Below are 18,092 nucleotides of genomic sequence, written 5' to 3' on the forward strand. Positions count from 1 at the left end.
GCTTAAGGTCTAGAAAGATTTTCTTCCCAAGACATGGTTGGACTGTAGTCTATGGAATGGCTGCTTGCACCAAGCATCTATGATACGGTATTTGCGCAGAGACTGCATCCTGACCTCCAGATTCTGACCATTCAGCGGGCCCCTTCTATCGGGTCTCCCGTAACCCGTTATTGTATTACAAAAACATGGCAGCCAAATTGACCAATCCACGTACGTTTCTGATCAAAATGACGTCACCATTTCTAAATGCGGGGTCGCATAAAATTCGCATGCTCGGCCATACCAGACGTTCATTGCGTGGCTCTGCACACGTGAATATTTGATCCTCGGACTAGTTGGACAACCACAGGTGAAGTAGTTTTCATGTACATGTACATGTGTAATGTGTTTTGTGTAAAACCTTCACATAATGAAATTTGGTGATTGCTTTTGTACCCTGCATAAATATTTGTCAAGACCACGTCAGTCAAATCTGATAGATGTTTTCCAAATCACAATCCAAAAATAGAAAACAATCGTGTTGTGATTCTTCATGCCTAACGTTTTGTGTCATGACATTTTCCTGCCGCCATAGGACAGGGTATCACGGTCCCTATACACGGTAAATGCAACTCATCTCCCCTTTCTGAAAAAAAATTCTTTTGAAGGGGACATTTTGTTGAAAAATTACGTTTTGCAACCTTTTTGCTACCAGTATTTAAAGAAGTTTATAATTTTCACATTTTGGTGTAGTTTTGTATGAAAGTTTTGCACATTTTGGTTTGATATTGCCAAATGAGTTACTTTTAAGATTTTTCTCCTTACCTCAATATTTTTGCATGTCATCCTCCATTGGTGGAAGAATGTGAACCCATTTTTTTTTATCCCCTTTATATTGTCTAATTTATAGTAAAAAATTTAAAAAAATCCTTTTTATGCTTGCCTTTTGGGTTCATGGGAGGTTCTGTGAATGTGTAATGTTGGTTGTATCACAGACTGTTAATAAGGGAATAAATATGTGCTTGGCCTGTTTTAAACAAGTTTGAAACCGGATAGGAGCCTGTACGCTAATCCGTGTCCAGACTCCTAGCCGGTTTTAAACGTACTTGTTTAATACCTGCCAATTAAGCACACATTTATTCCCATTCATAAATACCTTTCGGTCAAAAAAGTCAAAACAAGTAAACAAAAATATGTAAATTTCCAACGGTTTTGTTCAACAGTTTTACTTCATGTTTTGTGAAACACCCCTCTATCTATGTTTATGGTATGTGCCTCGCGCGAGTAACGTAGTGCTAAAACTATCCTTATGTGGAGATTGGCACACATGTGGCGCATACTGCGTGATGTGGGCCAGAACGCAGTGGTGCCGGTTGGAAAAAGTGTTTAAAACCAGTCGGTGTTTTATCAGCTGTTTAAAGCCACCCACCCGTGACAGGCTCCCGACCAATAGGAATGGGTAAACGGTCTTAAGCCCGGTTCATACGCTGCGCGAAAGCGAAAGCGAACTCAAATTTGTGACGGCGTGGCAAGTATTTGCACTGCGAATTCGTAAAAGTTGAACATATTTCAACTCGGGCGAATTTCGCAGCGAATGTTTCATGACGACAAATTCGCTTCGCATTCGCATTCGCATGGAGTATGAACCGGGCTTTAGGTACCAGGTATTTATGAAATGTGTGTTTGATACACGTTCGCCGATTCAGAAGAATATTTAAAGTCCTGTCTTGTTGACATTTTTACAGTGTGTTGTCTGGTTTCTGTTTATTCTGTTTTCTTTCTGTACAAGCATGAATGAGTGTTTTTAACAAAAAAATGACATAAAATGTTGTGCTATATGTATTGTACATGTGGTTTCTTTACAAGGATTTTTCTTCTTCCTGCTGAGTTGAAACCGAAATTATTGTCTCCTGATCTGTGCAGATTCCCAGAGAGATTTTGGACAGAATTACAAAAAAGCACTCCAAAACCTCACAAATAAGTGAAAAATAATCTATTCAAATAACATTCAGATTTTTGGGCATTGGTTGCCGTTTATTCAGTCTGGGAACAATAAACTGAAGAATTTTACATGTCGTTTGTCATCTGGTAATCACACCCCCCCCCCCTCCTTTGATTTAATTGAAATTGAAGACATGAGAATGACTTCAGATTTACAAGATTGTTTTGTTTTCTCTCCATGACTTTGCCAGTGGAGGATTCAGCCACTGACTATGACTACAACAGTAACGAGAGCGAGGAAGACGGGGAGATCGAAGATGAAGGAGAACCAAGGTAACTAGCAATTGCAGTCACCTAATTAATTAACCAGCAACTTACTCAGTAAGCTAAGCTGGGACCATTCCTTCTTTTTGTTTTTATTGGCATTCCTAAGCACACAATTGTCTGCTTATAAAAGCTGAAGGCTTGTTCATGCTCAGTGCCACTCGTGAATGCAAATTTATGCAAATTTGTGACACGATAGCAAGTTATTCGTGCTGCAAATCTGTAAGCGTCTGCAAATTTTCTAGCATCCGCAAATTTGCAGGCGTTGAACATGTTTCAACTCCGGCAAATTTCGCAGAGAATATTCCGTGACATCAAATTTGGCTTCACAAATTTGCATTTGTGTGAAGTGTGAAGAGGCTTTGATAAGCCTCTGTCACTGAGTCTGTTGCAAAAGTTAAACATGTTTAAACTCTGGCGAATTTTGTAGTGAACTTTCCCTGAAGTCAAAGTTGCTTCACAGTCGCATTTGCGTGAAGTATGAATCCGCCTTAAGCCTCTATCTCTAAGACTGTGAACAATAAGCGTAGCAAAATGCATTTGAACTTGAGAGGCAGAATTTGCCTGAAATAGTGATGCAGTGGGCAATCTTCCTATTCGCACAAATGTACAAATGTATTTAGCATGCTTCACTTTCAACAGCATTCGATTCAAACTTTCCAACATTTGTAAGCATTTTTAGTACTGGCATGTGTTCCGTAAGGGATGTTGATATATGTATTCAAATGTTGGCAACATTTGCACAATTTGAACGCTTTCCTGATGTTCTATATAGAAGGAATAAGGACTTCAAGGCCAGATTGTGAGGAAGCTCACATTACCCAGTCTGTCAAATTAATTCAAAAGTTGAACAAATAATTTGACTGCTGAGGGGTTTGAAGCTGTGAGATCTGGAGCACTGCTCCGGTGCTCTACCAACTGAGCTACCGGAATCTATGGAATCTATGTTGGCGGTTCCCCATGAAAAATATAAGGTATTGGCTTTCAGCATGTTCATGGAGAAATTGGATGCTTTAGGGTAAGTGGATCAGGCTGGAAATGAAATTCAAATTTGTAAATCCAATTCAGTTCCATGCTGCCGGGCCCGAGCGAGGCAACCCTCCGCAAGAACTTCCAGCGCCTGCAGGCAGAGGAGGGGCGGAGACGGGAATCCCCCGCCCCCCGCTACCGGCCCCCGGATAACCTACGCCCGATCCCCAACCAGGCACCCCAGCCAATCCGGCAGCCCCAACAGCCACAGCAACAGTATCAGCCCCCTGCCAGGCAGCCCCAGCCACAGCAACAGCCCCCGAGACAGCAGGGCAGGCCGCTCAGCGCCCAACTGCCGCAAGCCGCAGTGCAGAACAGGCAGCAGGCTAGGCTGAGCCAGGCCGTGGGTGAGTTGAATCGCTCTTTTCAGGCACGACAAAATGGCAGCATTAACCCATTAGCAGCACCTTTACTACGTTCTTTGACATGCTATTTATGCCCTGATAAATCCATCAAACCGTAGAGTAGTGGGACAGATTTGGGTGGTACAGGGAGTAACGGAAGGTTTTGGTGGCCCAGGGTCTAATATGTTTGTTTGTTTGTTTGTTTCAGGTTTTGTTGTTGTTGTTTTTTTTTCATTTTTTGCTGGGAAACTTCTTAAATTCGCCAAAAACAGAGTTGAAGTTCAGTCCTTACAAATCTACCGTATGGCAATCACAAGTCCTCCAGTGTAACGTCAAGTTGAAAAAGTTATTCAATTGAACAAAAAAAATGAACAACACAAACCTTGTCTTTGTTCATCACCTGTTACTTGCCACCTGACACGTCATGTGACTTTTGATTGATTTGGGATTTGACTTGGGTCTGACTCGTGATGGACTCGACAACAGCTGTGGCAAAAAATCCTCCACAGTGCAGAAACCCCAAGGGCGCATTTTTTGCTCGTACTAAGACTTTACTTGCAAAACCGTCTGGTGGATTTTCAATGATCTTGGAGGGTTTTGGTTAATCAACAAAGATCAGTAAAAACAAAATAAAACAGACTGAATGATTTGTTTTCATTGCTTCACAAGTTTTTGAGTCCTGTTTGCTGGTTTAGTTACTACATTTTGTGTACTTGTCCGTTCACTTTACTAAACTCTTTCTACAATTCATTATGTGTTCATTAGATTTACTATAATCAAGCCCGTAGAAGTTCATTACTGAACTAAAAAAAGCAGTTATGAGGTTTCGAAGCAAGGTTGCAGTGTGCGTATATCATCACGTTCGCGCAACAAGGTCGTAACTCGGAATTCTCTCATCTCAAGTAATTCCAGTGTTAAACTTTTGAGGCACCGTGCAAAGTTTCATTGATGTGAAACATGCAGAATTGTGTAGATAAAATAAACCTTGTTGCACTGACGGGATGATGTTTAGTTTTGTTCTGAAAACGTTTGTTTCCCCTTCTATATGTTTTCATAGAACTCAGGGAACAGACAGGACTGGGTCCAATAAAGAAAAAAAAAAGGAAAAAGGGAGACTTAACAGGGGGACTGTAATTAAAAGTTGGGTTTTTTTGGTGGTAACTTTATCAGCGCAAAATACAATTTCATTCAGAAATTATTATTATCCCTTTCATACAACAATACTGATTTGGGAAAAGATCCCATTATGAAAAACCGTCGGTAACCAAATAAATCATTTTAAATGTGACACTTGGCATATTTCCTCAGACCCAGCCAATGTACATTGTTATTTTCAAACTGAGATTTGTGCGTCCCGTTTGAGAAATTTGGCATACAGTAATTTTAGTGCCTCCTTTTTTTCGGGCCAGTTTGTCGTATGTACATGTACATGTATTATGATAAGCACGCCTCATTACATCAGTGCAAGATTTCCCTAGATTTTCCCCAAAACCCGACCCTATTCAAAACAATTGGAAATGGGAAGGTTTCAGATGTTGGTAAAACTTTTTTTTGCAGTGATGCAATGAATTAATCTTTGCAGCGAAAGTTTGCAATGCTGTTTTAAAAAAAAAAAAGTTTGTCAAAGCAACTTTGAAGAGGAGAGGGACAATTGTTGGCGGGGCGAGGCAATTTTATTTTTAAAGTGTGCGTTCACATCCGTAGCAAAGTTAGTTAAATTTTAGGAATCTGTTGTGGCATGTTAGTTCAACGCTGCAATGAATCCGACAAAATGTGGTCCTCATTTTGTTTTCCATTTTTAGAGTTATCCACGTTCAATGTGGTCTTGTCTGCAATTGTGCATTTGATAAGCATGTTGTGCAGTATGGTGTATTTTTGAATGCTTTTCATTTATTTTTAAACTGTCCGTTTTTGCCACATTGCTGTTTTAATTTCACTTTGTTCAGGTATCTTTTCACAAAAATTGGTTGGTGATGGACTATTTAAAAATTAACTCCGCACATTTTTTTCTTCAAATTTATGTTTACAAATATTAGTTGATGAGATATTTTTCCTTTTTCACACCCTTTCCTTCCGGAATAAGTTTCATATTTTCTACTCCAAATGTTGCATTCCACTCTTCCATTCCTTTTCAAACACATGCCCGACATTGTTTAAAATCTCTTCCATAGACCTCCGAAAGTTGTTGCTAGGCGGCCATTTTTTTTTTTTTTTAATTAGACTTGTACCAGTCTGTGGTTTGACCCAAAAAAAGTATCAGTGACAAGAGTCTTAGAAGATATTAGTTCTGAGAAGAACTTGTCCTGCTTATTATCAACTTGCTAAGTAGTTTTTGTTCTGTTTAGAACAGCAAGCACTCCTAATCCTAACAAATCCTACTTAAGGAGTAGCATCTCCAACTATCTTCAGTCTCCTGACGATGACTAGAGCAGGCTAGTCGAAACGTTGAGACCAAAGACAAGTTCTTTTAGAACTTACAGCAGGACTGTTCTAAACAGAACAAAAACTACTTAGCAAGTTGATAATAAGCAGGACAAGTTCTTCTCAGAACTAATACCTTCTAAGCAGTAGTTATTACCACATGGTGTTACCGCAAAACCGAAACGATACCGATACCCCACCATGCAAAGCCTCAAATCTTAGACAAGAGTCTTGTTGTTGTGCCACTTATTTCGTTGTGCATGACCCGTTTGCCTTGTCACCACACGCAGAGGAGCATACCCCGCCCCCTACGCCCAAAACTCCGGTCAGGGTCGAGGCCCCCAGGGCACAGCCGGTAATTACGCAACACATGGGTGAGTATCACGAGGACGGAGACATTTGGGGTCGAGGTTGTAATCCGTCTACCGAGGCCTGGCAGAGCTGCACCTTTTACTGCATGCTTTTTATCTTATTTATTTTTTTTGGCGGCCAACTTTAAATGCATGTGATGTGGATATTTAGCATGCGTGGCATGATACGCTGTTTCTGCTTCAGTTGTCACTTTCACTGCTTGCCCATCAACCATTGTGTGTATACCTTAGGTTGAGATAGTAGGGATGGGATAACTTAAAAAATTTGATAGAAACGTACTGTGGTTTCTTTAGTTTCTGTCCTTTTATTTTGCTTTGGTTACATAATTACTGCCAAACCAAGTTTAAAGAAAACAGCGGCTGCATGAAAATTAAGATTTGTACACAGCGTTTAGGTGGCCACAATACCGGTAGATACGGTAAGTGGAGTTGGGGATGGATCGAAATGGCTGGCAATCTTTGAAGGCCACTTTTGGTGGCCAATTTTGGTGGCCACTTTTGGTGGCCAATTCTGGTGGTTACATCCATAAGGCCACCCATGTTTATGGACTACATGTACATTATACACAATGTACATACATGTACATGTACATGTATATATACATGTACCGCATGGGGCCACACTGGGTGGAAATCTAAGGTACCCAAGTGGCCACATTAGCATGATTAGAGGCCAAACTACATGTACATGTAGGTACTCGGCCTAGGATGCATGCATGGTACATGTAGATAGAAGGCCACTCTGAATAAGGTACATGTATGTACCCGGGATTGTAAAGATGAATGCACATTTTACGTACATGTAGGTTGAATATCGTCCAAGCTGCCCGTAATGTTCAAATTGGAACCAGGAAGCCACAAAGTACTTCAGATGTAATTCAGATCGTCGATAAAAAGATTAGACCAAGTTTCACTGTAAAAAGCAAAATATGAAGACCTACATGTACAAGATATGCGTACATATATACATGTACATGTACATGTACAAGATATGCATACATGTACACTTTCTCCCCCTCCCCTCCCCTCCCTCTCTCCCTCCCCCCCCCCCCCCCCCCCCCCCACAAAAAGTGGGTATCCATTTTGAGACACGTGGGCCAATTTTGAATCAGAATTTTCCCCAATTGCATCTGAGGGAAGCATACAAAAAATGTAACATACAGTATCTGATCTTGTGTGTAACTTTTGCTCCATCTGCAAGCATATCTACTAAAGGCTGCGATACCTGTTGGCATCCATCAGATTTGCAGTTCTTGCCCCTCTTACTTTTTACTGCCAAAGTTACCGTAGCATAGCGCCCTCTGCTGACTTGGCCGGCTGGCATTTGCAGTTGAAAATGCAGTTTACAAGTGCAGTTAGCGAGGACTTCAACGCATCTTTCCAAAGTGCCGTGCATTTGAAGCAACGTCCTTTCTTGGTGTGGTGCAGTAATAGCAATGCATATTTCTCTCAATGTAGGAGTCACTCTAAATTGCAGTTGCACCCTGCTATTGACGGAACACCCTATCCGAAACTACGTTTCCCGCCCCCACCCCTACCCCCAAACTTATATGTAGACTAATATTGAGCACGCTTGATGCTTGTAATTGCAGTTGATTTGCATAACATGCAGATGCTGCTGTAACTTCTTTGCAGTGACAACCGCGTTGAAGTTCCTGAAGTAACTCCATGAAGCCTAAAAATTGCTGTGATATATTTATTTCTGCCTTAACCTAAATTATGTATTGATGGCTCTACCTAAACTAAACAATCCTGCTACCCTGTGTGGAAATATTACCCCAATTGCTATATACACACGTATTCATTCCTGTTCTTTCTGAAGCTACATTTGTTTGGAAATTCCTTGTAGAGTTTTTCTTCTCATGCTTTCAACTGTAAAGCTCTCATTGTAGTGTGCGATCTCAAAAATAGTCCAACAACAAAAGCACTATCATTGTTCTCCACGCTTTTTCATGTACTTGCTGTGGTCAGGACATCAGCTTTTTAGGTAAACGCAACTTTTCAGCAACATTTGCAACAGCTTCTCTGCTAGCAGTTCAGTAGCTTTACAGATTAAACCTCTTGGAATGACAAGTGATTTTTGTCCCGCGACCAGCTTGTTTTCATGGTGGTTCCATAGACTTTCATTGGAACAACAGTGACCCTCAACATCACTTCAAAGAGCATCAGTATTAAAGTTTTAAGTGAGATTTCCGCCATGTTTCAAAGTTTGAACCCTCCGATATCCCCAAATTTATTGGTAGTGCAGTCATTATTAGCTTGTCATCTTTTCAATCACAGTCGATGAACTCTCTCACTTCTCACAAGGATTCAGGGGTGCGTCAACAAGATTTTTTATTCTACGTGGACTGTTGCAAGAGGAAGGGATTGTCTATTTCAGAATGACGAAATCCCCAGCTCTATGGAACCTCCTCATGTTAAAAAGTATAGGGTGGATTTCTATTTGTAATGAAAAGAAAACTGAAATCAACACAAGAGGTTGGGCTGTGTCCAAATGGATGAATGCAAAACTTATCACATTCAAAAATATAACCTCTTTCTAAGTTCTTCTTACAGCTGATGTTACCCAAAATTACATTGTAATAGCACATCATTTCAACAATGGAAAGTCTGTAAATTTCGATCATTCAATTTAAAAATACTGTTTGATTACTACATGTATATGTATGCCAATACAACAACCTTATGAAAAACTACCTTTTTTTCACTAATTACATGTATTATTTGTTTTTGTCCGTTTCATTAACGTTCATTTTGTGTTCACAGCTACACTGACATTCTAACATTTTTGCACCAAAACTACTAATACTGTTCTTGCAATGTTTTTAAAAGTTTCAAATCGTATTTAATAATATTTCAGTAATTGCCATATCTTCTCTATGTGCTCTTACATGTACCGGTACGCGCACATTTAATGTATTTTTTCGTTACAATACCGGTATATTGTTAAATAATGGTCGATTGGTATTAAAACGACATGTATTTTACGGACTCTTCCATTTGATGTTGGCAAATTTGATCGGTTCTCTATAATTTCAGCCTTTTGCTTATTAAAGTAGAGGCCATTTCCTGCTAAATGAACATGTGCAAGAATGCCATATAAATTCCATTCCTCTGTTCTTGTCCATTGCTGTATCTAAACAGTTGGCTCCTTACTAAAATTCACTTCAGATTTTAATCTGGCTTACTTTCCATTTCTAGTGAAAGAAATGCACCGAGGTGTTTTTTTTTCCGTCGGAATAACTTGCCTGATTTATTCCCATAATGTATGAATCTGGCTTTTTTTTTCAATTTGCAATAGAGTAAATGCACTTTTTATTCAAAATGGTTCAGCAATGAAAACTTCTCTGATGTATTTATTTCCACAATTCATCTCTGAAAAAAAAAAGGAAAAATGTGAACCACAATTCTAAAAATTGAAGAATTTTTTATTTTGATTTGCTGCAGCCAACCGACCCCAAGTAGCTCAGGTTAGCGAGGTGAGGGTAGACCCAGCCAGGAAGGAACAACAACAACCACCCAAGCAGGTCAACAACCAGGGAAGGCCCAAGAATCCGGCGGTAAGTTCCGTCGTGAGCACCAGTGGTGTGATTTTACGGGTAGTTGTTGTCGGCCTTGGTGAATAATACTGAAAAATTGTATTGGGTAACCAGCATCTTCAGTCAGGATACCTGTTCTGTCAAAATCAGACTTTTCTGGGCATAAGGTAAAAAACGAGATTTTTGCATATTGTTAAAATACGTTCTTTTTCATTTTAATAGGTGGTTTAATTTTTGAAACCGGTCATTCCTGGGCAGAGTTATGCTATTTTGAAGTTCATTGAGTCGAAAAGTAGAAAACGGAGAAAATGGCCACAAACGTCACAAAACAGACATTTCTTTAACTGAAATCCCTTTACAAATCATCAAAAATAGTATATTAAGAGTTCAAATTAGGGTGTCAAAAACTTTTATAGCATATTTTAGACATGTTCAGGATTACAAAGATGTAAAAATTTGAAAATCAAAAAAATCACCCCACAGCATGTTTTGGCCATATCTCAATTTCAGCCTCTGCCCAGAAGCGTCTGCTTTTGACAGAACAGGTCACAAGTACCTGTGTACCCATGCCAGCCTTAGTGAGAATGGCTCAATGTTATGACTGTGCTTAACATAAAATTCAGTGTTAACCCTCCTCGTGGGAAGTCAGTATTCAGAGCAATAATGTCAAACTCTTTCAAACCCTGCAGGTCAGTTTCAGGTGAAGGGATATGAAGTGTTGCGTTGTACGTTGGTTCTCTCCTGTGCTGCAAGAGTTTGTCTCCGGGCCCTCTTGTTTTCCTACCCTCCAAAGAAATAAAACACTATCGCTTTCTGGCGGTGCTCTTTGGTCACATATTTGTCGTATGGCGGCTGCCAAAGGCGCGAATACATGCCTGCGGCTCGACCACAATGTAGCCACGTCCTTCGCAATTCAGATTCTCAGCTGCGAGTTACAGTGATCAGCCTCCCAAATCATTATTATTATTCATGGTGTAATTCTTTTTGTTGCAGGACTTGGATGCCCTTGCAGCCCAGCTAAGCGCTATGGGAGGTCAAGGTGACGGAGGTAGCGAGGGAGGTAGCCTGGATGATGAAGATGAGGAGGATGAGGTGCCAGAGGGTGGAGCTGACGGCACAGTACTGGCCTCAGATGCTCCCATGCCACTGTGAGTATCAAGTCGTAACAATAACAACAATGCAAAGCACTCATAAGACACACAGAACCAGAATAAAGAAAACAGTTCAAAGGTGCCAGTTAAAGTTGGTCTTCTCTTCAACAAATTTTAAAATTTCAAAGTTAGGTTTTATTTTATTATGAATTTATCACTCTTTTTGCTGTTTCGGTGTCTGCACACTTTAAAGTGTTTGTCCCTTTGTTGTTTTTTCTTTCACAGACCCGAACCAGAAGGATATGATGCAGATACTTTAGCAACATTTGTAGTCCACGAAGGTGAGGAAAAAACATATCCAATATCAATTTGTTAAAAAAAATAATTATGTGCCGGGCTGATGGCAGAATTCTATGCAATGATAGTATTATCTTTAACCCTAACGCCCTAGGGTGATTTACTAGGAACCTTCCTCATCCTTGCAAATCCCAACACCATTTGGTAAACTGTACACATAAACAGTTGGACTCTGATTATTTGTGGTCTGCCTAACCCCATGTAAAGCATGATCAGTTTACTTGTGCAGTACTCATCTTAACAGATCCCAACAAACCCAGGGGCCAATTTCATAGAGCTGCTTAAGCACAAAATTTGCTTAAGCACAAAAACGTCTTGCTTAATAAAATCAGGTTACCGGTCAAAACTCCATGCGATTGTTATGCTAAGTAAACAACAGCTAAATACCAGTCACAAGCAATGTACATCACATGGAGTTTTGGCCGGTGACCTAATTTTGCTAAGCAATTTTTTTTCGTGCTTAAGCAAATTTTCTGCTTAAGCAGCTCTATGAAATTGGGCCCAGGTGTTGGAGTTTGACTGGATAGGGATCGTTAGGGTTAATCTGATTGAAGTTGCTGACAGTAAATATTTCATTGTTTTTTATGTCTTCTTCTTCTAGATCCTAATGAGAGTAACATCAGTTCCGAGAGCTCATCAAGCTTTGTGCCGCAGCCCTCGGGACCAGGGCGGACACAGGTACCGGTACGAGACGTCTGACATTGCTGTTTGCCTTGCTAATATACTAACACAAGTCTATGAGGCTCAGAACGAGGCTTTTAAAAACTTCATGGATGTTGAAAGTTACAAAAAGGGAGTAGGGTTTTTATGAGAGGGGTCATGGGTAAGAGTTGTTCAAGAGGATTTTTAATAAAAAGGATGGTTAATTTTTTTTTAATGGAGGAATGAAAAATGTACTGTCATTCCTCACAAGTCAACCACTAGTTGTCCCGTCCCAAGTTCGGTAACTGCCCATGCAAATGAACTGTTACAAGGGCATTTCTACGTCATTTGTCATTGGTCATCCCTTGTTACACTGCACCTGTGACATGACTTGTGATTTGACGTACTTGTACAATTGGACTTGTGGTTGGCTTGAGTCACAAATGTGCTGGCTTAGCCAAGCATTGACTACACAGCAAGAGGGACAGTGAGAAGTTTGAGGTGGTATGGTTAGTTCTTGAACTGTGAGGCCACCGTGTGCTTTCCTTTCAGATTGACGTGGGTCCTACCAGGCAAGGGGCTCCTCCAGCCAGCAACCAGGCCGGGGGAAGCGGGCAAGGCAGACCCCACTCAGGCTCCCCGGCCAACCAGAGGAAGACGGAGAGCCCTAACCAACAGAGAAGGGTAAGACCAGGGCCCACTTGCACGAAGCTGCTACTTAATAGCAAAAACAATACAGCTTAGCAGATTTTTGTGCTAAGCAAAAATCAGCTGAGAATCGGTCCCAGGCAGTAACAAGATTTTGTCTGGTGCCGGTAACTCAGGGAATTTGACATTGACCCAGAACGGAAAGGGTTTACGTCTTGTGTCATGTGTCCAAGTTGTGTTTTTTGACTGACTGGCTACGTTATATGATGGCTTTTTAGTGAATGTAGTAAAGTAAAGTCTGTCCCGAGCCAATGTGGCTCATCAGGCCGGCGTTTATCTCCGGTTTCAGTAGCATGAAACGACTGAGAATATTTCTACTCCCCCTGGATGGGATGCTAGTCCATCGCAGGTTACTCCCCAGCTAATGCCTGTACCCATTTATACTCCTGGGTGGAGAGGATCAAGTGGGGGTGAAGTGCCTTGCCCAAGGACACAATATATGACCAGCGGCTGGATTCGAACCCCGGACCCTCTGATCATGAGTCACGAACCCTAACCAGTGAATGTGCATTGTGAATATTATCAGTATCTGAGTTGTTTTGCTGCAACCACCTCTTGGCTTCCAAGCAACCTTGTTAAAGTGAAAAAATCTCATCGAATTTCGAAATTTCTTAGGAAAAAAATTCAGGGAAAATTTGGGGAATTTTGTTTTCATGAATTGCTGGGTACCCTGTACTTCTTGCTTACGTTCTCCGTGAAGTGAACGAAAGCTGTATCAGGAGCAATCGGTGTGCGAAGCAGTGCCATAAATATTGGGCCGTCTGCACCGATGTATTTTTGCCGTTAGCGCTCTGGACCTGACAAACTGCAATCTATTTCATGCCAATTGTTGGTTTTTGTCTGATTGCCCAATCAGATTTCTAACGGCCAGTCACGACCAAGCAATCTGGAAGTTGGCAGCGATGTCCTACCAGACCTTCTCATGCAGCAGCAGAGCCCTATCGGCGCCGGGAAGGCCCAGGCACCGCAGGACAAAGCTTCCTCAGATGAGGTGAGTTTTTTGGGGGGAATTTCTCTGAAGAGATGACATAAAATCTTTAGTTTAAACCAAGGATTTGCGAATAAGCCAGTTCGGTGTTCCAGCAGCACAGGTGCGCATCAAAATTTGACGTTTTTCCTTTCGGGATAAACAATTCACCCTGTACTAGCGAAATCATAACGGGAACCGGGAAATTTAAGAAATTGTCTTGTTCGAAAGTAGGCACAAAATTTCAAAACAGTTTGGACATTGAAGTGTTTTTAGCTGTTTTGTATGCCCAACTTCATCTGTTTGATTGTATGAACAATTGCAGAATACAGATTTGGCTACCATGCCCCCGATAGACTCGTGTGTATTTATCTGCCTTGTTTATTCCGAAGTAAAAATCGTGGAATCTTGTTGTGTACATGCGCAGTTGGAATACTGATTTGGCTTATAGCCGCAAATCATTTATCCCTTTAGTTACTGTAGCGCCCGAAACCGCCCTGCCTATTACTCACTGTAGCGCCCCAAACCGCCTGAGCTCTCCATGATTTTATTGATTCTTCAGCGAATAAACACAATGTAATACAATGTAACACAATATGTAATACAATGTAACACAATATGTAATACAATGTAGTACAGTTGCAGATGGGTTAACCTACCCCCCCTAGGCATTTTTATAAGGCGTCTTGTCGTATCCTCCCAAGAACCTGCAAGAAGCTAATCGCACATTCTTTGTGCTTAAACTTTGAAGGGGCATAAAGCCCCATGTTAGATAAGGTGAAGTCGACTGTGCTCTATTTTACTAAATCCTGCCCAGTCCTTCAAACATCCAGGCAGCTTTTGATAGGTGTGGGAGGGTTTGGGTTAAAGGAAACGATAAGGTTTCAATAAGAGTCATTCAATAAATTTAAGCCCGGTTGATAGTCAGTCGCGCGATGTTCGCGCTACTAAAAAACTGTTATTTATCTGCATTTTTAACAAATGTAACATGAAACAACAACTGCCGGTGCGAGAAATGGTGAAATTTTGTTAGGATGCTTGATCGTCACACTTCATACCGGTAGGTAATTGAATTGTGCGCGCGTAGGGTTTGTGATGTGCGTATGCTTCCAACCGTAGCGCGTATTCTTACAACCGTCGCTCGACGAACTCTCCGAAAAGGGCTTAGCATTCAGCGACCATCAGCGTTTATCATCACGCGACCAACTTTAAACCAGGCGTTACCTTTTTCCTGTCCCTGTTACCTTGGTACTTGGTAGTTTTCCATTCAAGTATCATTAAGAATGACCTCACAAGATTTTTTTATTTGTGGGGTAGGTAGTTAGCTATTCATAATCACTCTTGGAGGACGACTGCATTAAGGAGTGCATCCGAATTATACCGGTAGATGTGTGCAGGAGGAACCGGAAAAAATAGACCCTAAATTTCTAGAATGACCCAAATTAGTCAGAACACCCAGTGGTTTATCACTGGAAAGACTAGGTGGGCAGAGGGCACCAGGCATAAAATGTAGCTTGCGTAACCTTAGTGTGGCATGTTCTTTCTGCATTCGTCAGTGCCCTGCCGTTCATATATTTGTGCGTGTGTGTGTATGTGTGTAGGTTGAGGGGCCCGATGACGACGTGTTCACTGAGCATGCCCAGACGGGCGTCAGTGATTCGTCGAGCTCAATTCACGCCCAGGTATGACTCCAGATTTCCTCCGGCATTAATCCCGACAACTCCTCCCTGAAATTGCATCAAGTGTTTATTTTTTTCCCCCGACTGCAATGATTTTGTTTTTTTGTTAATACAAAATAGAGCATGTCAATTCTTAACAGAATGTAGATGAAGATATTTTCCCACCACGTTGCCATGTATTTGATTTAATAAAGATATCTGCCTGAACTATATGATTCATTTTGTTTCCAAAGCATGTTAAATATTTGTTGCGTTAAGTTTACTAATTCAATTTATGCATAATTTACAGAAGAGCTGTAGATTTTTTTTTTTTAACAAGTATAACGTAATTTATGAAACGGTTGTTTTATTTCAGAGCTTTTTCCCCTTATGATTATTATTAGTTCAAAACTGCAGATTTACTTATCAGCATAAATGATTTTTTTTTTTTGACTTTTTGTTTTATTAGTTTCTTTGTCTAAGTTTTCTTTTGTTGATCTACATCTAAACGTAAATTTGTAAATTGTTCATTTCATTGGGTATGTTCAGACGGAGGGCAGTTCTGGACCTACATGTAGCTCTTTTTAAATTTAATGAACTCAACGGGGGTTCGGTGGAGCTAGTGATAAATAAAATGTGCTCACGTTCATACAATGATGATTATCTCCAGAGCTGGAGTTAAAGTGGAGCTAAAAGGTCGCCAAATAGGTTACGCAATATTGGTCAGAGAAATAATCAATGAACAGATGCATCAGCGTAGAGCTAGGTCAGCTGCGTCCACATGACAAATAACGCTTGAGCCAGGTCATAAAAGAAGCCCCGCTGAGCTGAAAGTGGATCTAGCCCCACAAATTTTGGGGGCTAGGATAGCTCCGGAGGTACGGGTAGCTCCAGAGGCAGAGTTCAGTTGCATCCAAACGAGAACTATTTTGGGTGGAGCCAGCTATCTCTGGAGCATGATGAAATTGAAAAAAAAATATTTAAAAAAGGCTTGTAAGAAACTTTTGTCTTGCAAATTTGATGTGGTATTTTGTTAATTCACAATGTTGAATTTTACAGTGGTGTGTGATAAGACACTGGGCTGATTCCGTTGACAGAGCTTTAGTAGCATAATGATTTGAGCTTAAATTTGTTTTCAGGCATAAGCAGTTTTAGTTTTCCTGTTTTGATGCTTGTTTTCCAGCCATGATGTTATGAAAAACTCCCCAAAAGTGTTTGCTGCATTGGCTGGTCCATAGGTTTTGTGTTGTTTTAATTTTTCCTCTGAATTCCGCTGAAGTAGCAGAAATATGGAATCGTGATAGTACATGGGCCCAATCTCATAGCACTGCTTAACAGTAAGCAGAAAAGTTGTGCTTACTATAGCAGAAATTTATACTGCTGCTTAAGCACTTTTTCATTAACCCTCCTATGGTAACATGCATTGTCTGCCTGCTTATTACTTAGGTCAATATTGGTCAAGACCCCCATTGGTTTGTACACAGTAGGCCAGGAGGTGAGGAAGACAATTTTGACCATTGGTGACCTCTTAAGCAAAGGGAGGGTTAATGGTTGCGCGCATGGAGATTTCTATTGTTACGTCACTGATTTAAGCACAATTTTCTTTTGTGGTTAAGCGTGCTTTTGCTGTGCTTACTGCTTAACGGTCCCTATGAAATAGATGGAGGCTCGGTAAGCACAAAGTGGGCTGTTAAGCAGTGCTATGAAATTGGGCCCTGTAGTGTCATCTTATGGATCTGCTACAGTACGTAGAAATAATGGCTCGGCATGTACGCGTCATTCACATGTTCATTAGAGGATCTCAGGGGAAGGCCACACAGCCCTCTCTGTTCTGGGTTCCCAGCCACTCTGGAAATCGGAGAAAACCGAAATGAGTTTCCATTTTCAAGTCGGGGAAAACTCACAGAATTTGATGGAAAAAAACACACCAAAACTCAGGGAATTTGACAGTGACCCAGAAGGGAAGGGGTTTTCCCAGTTTGGCGCATGTGCGTCTTGTGCCATGTGACCCAGTTATGGCCATTGACTGGCTATGGTGGCTTAATATAACGCACCTCTCCAGACGATAACAATTAGCTGTGCTACATCACCTCTTGACTTCCCAGCAACTTCAAAAGTGAAAATCTTTCTCCTGGAATTTTGGAAATTTCTCAGGGAAATTTCATGAAAAACTTCAAGGAATATTGTCATAAAGTGCTGGGAAGAACTCTGCTGTTGTTCCTGCTTATTGTTCCACGTTGAGTTTGAATTGACCGTTTGTTGAGACAAGAGCCAGACCAAATTTAATAGTCTGACTTCCCCCCCCCCTTCCCTTCTCCTCCCCTAGTATCGCCTAGCAATCAGCAATAACCCCAAGAATCCTGTCAGCAATGTCAAATCCCCGATGCGCAAGCAGACCTCCTTCTCTGCGTTCGGCTTTGGGGCCAGCCCGACCACGCCCACCGCGCCAGGCTTCGTCCCCATGCGCCGAGGCTCCAACATCTCGGTCAACGTCAAGCCCACCACCCCGGACAGCCTCAACGACATGCCGGAGATCCGCAAGTACCGCAAGAAGTTCAACTCAGAGATCCTGTGTGCGTCACTGTGGGGTAAGTACCAAGAAATTAAAAACAAACAATTTAGCCGAAGTAATTTTATGGAGGGGAATAGTGCTGTACGCAGTCAGGCAACTTTTCCCTTCAGCTAAATTTTGTCATTTTGTTGAAAGTAAAGGGTTAGCCT

General features: G+C 41.2%; 1 protein-coding gene across 4 annotated transcripts in view; it reads left to right on the forward strand.

Annotated features, from left to right (window-relative positions):
* Positions 1-18,092, forward strand: part of LOC119723555 (mitogen-activated protein kinase kinase kinase kinase 4-like) — a 63,089-nt gene that overhangs the window by 39,125 nt on the left and 5,872 nt on the right. Inside the window, exons 11-21 of one of the 4 annotated variants that reach the window (XM_038194267.1) lie at positions 2,172-2,253; positions 3,313-3,620; positions 6,329-6,412; positions 9,857-9,969; positions 10,942-11,096; positions 11,325-11,380; positions 11,998-12,080; positions 12,591-12,722; positions 13,603-13,737; positions 15,315-15,395; positions 17,698-17,959. In XM_038194267.1, the coding sequence (XP_038050195.1) occupies positions 2,172-2,253; positions 3,313-3,620; positions 6,329-6,412; positions 9,857-9,969; positions 10,942-11,096; positions 11,325-11,380; positions 11,998-12,080; positions 12,591-12,722; positions 13,603-13,737; positions 15,315-15,395; positions 17,698-17,959 (1,491 nt within the window). The remainder of the gene's footprint in view (positions 1-2,171; positions 2,254-3,312; positions 3,621-6,328; positions 6,413-9,856; positions 9,970-10,941; positions 11,097-11,324; positions 11,381-11,997; positions 12,081-12,590; positions 12,723-13,602; positions 13,738-15,314; positions 15,396-17,697; positions 17,960-18,092) is intronic. The other 3 variants (XM_038194268.1, XM_038194269.1, XM_038194270.1) reach the window with 3 other exon arrangements.

Source organism: Patiria miniata, unplaced genomic scaffold (genome assembly GCF_015706575.1).
Source record: "Patiria miniata isolate m_02_andy unplaced genomic scaffold, ASM1570657v1 HiC_scaffold_17, whole genome shotgun sequence".
NCBI classification, from domain to species: domain Eukaryota; kingdom Metazoa; phylum Echinodermata; class Asteroidea; order Valvatida; family Asterinidae; genus Patiria; species Patiria miniata.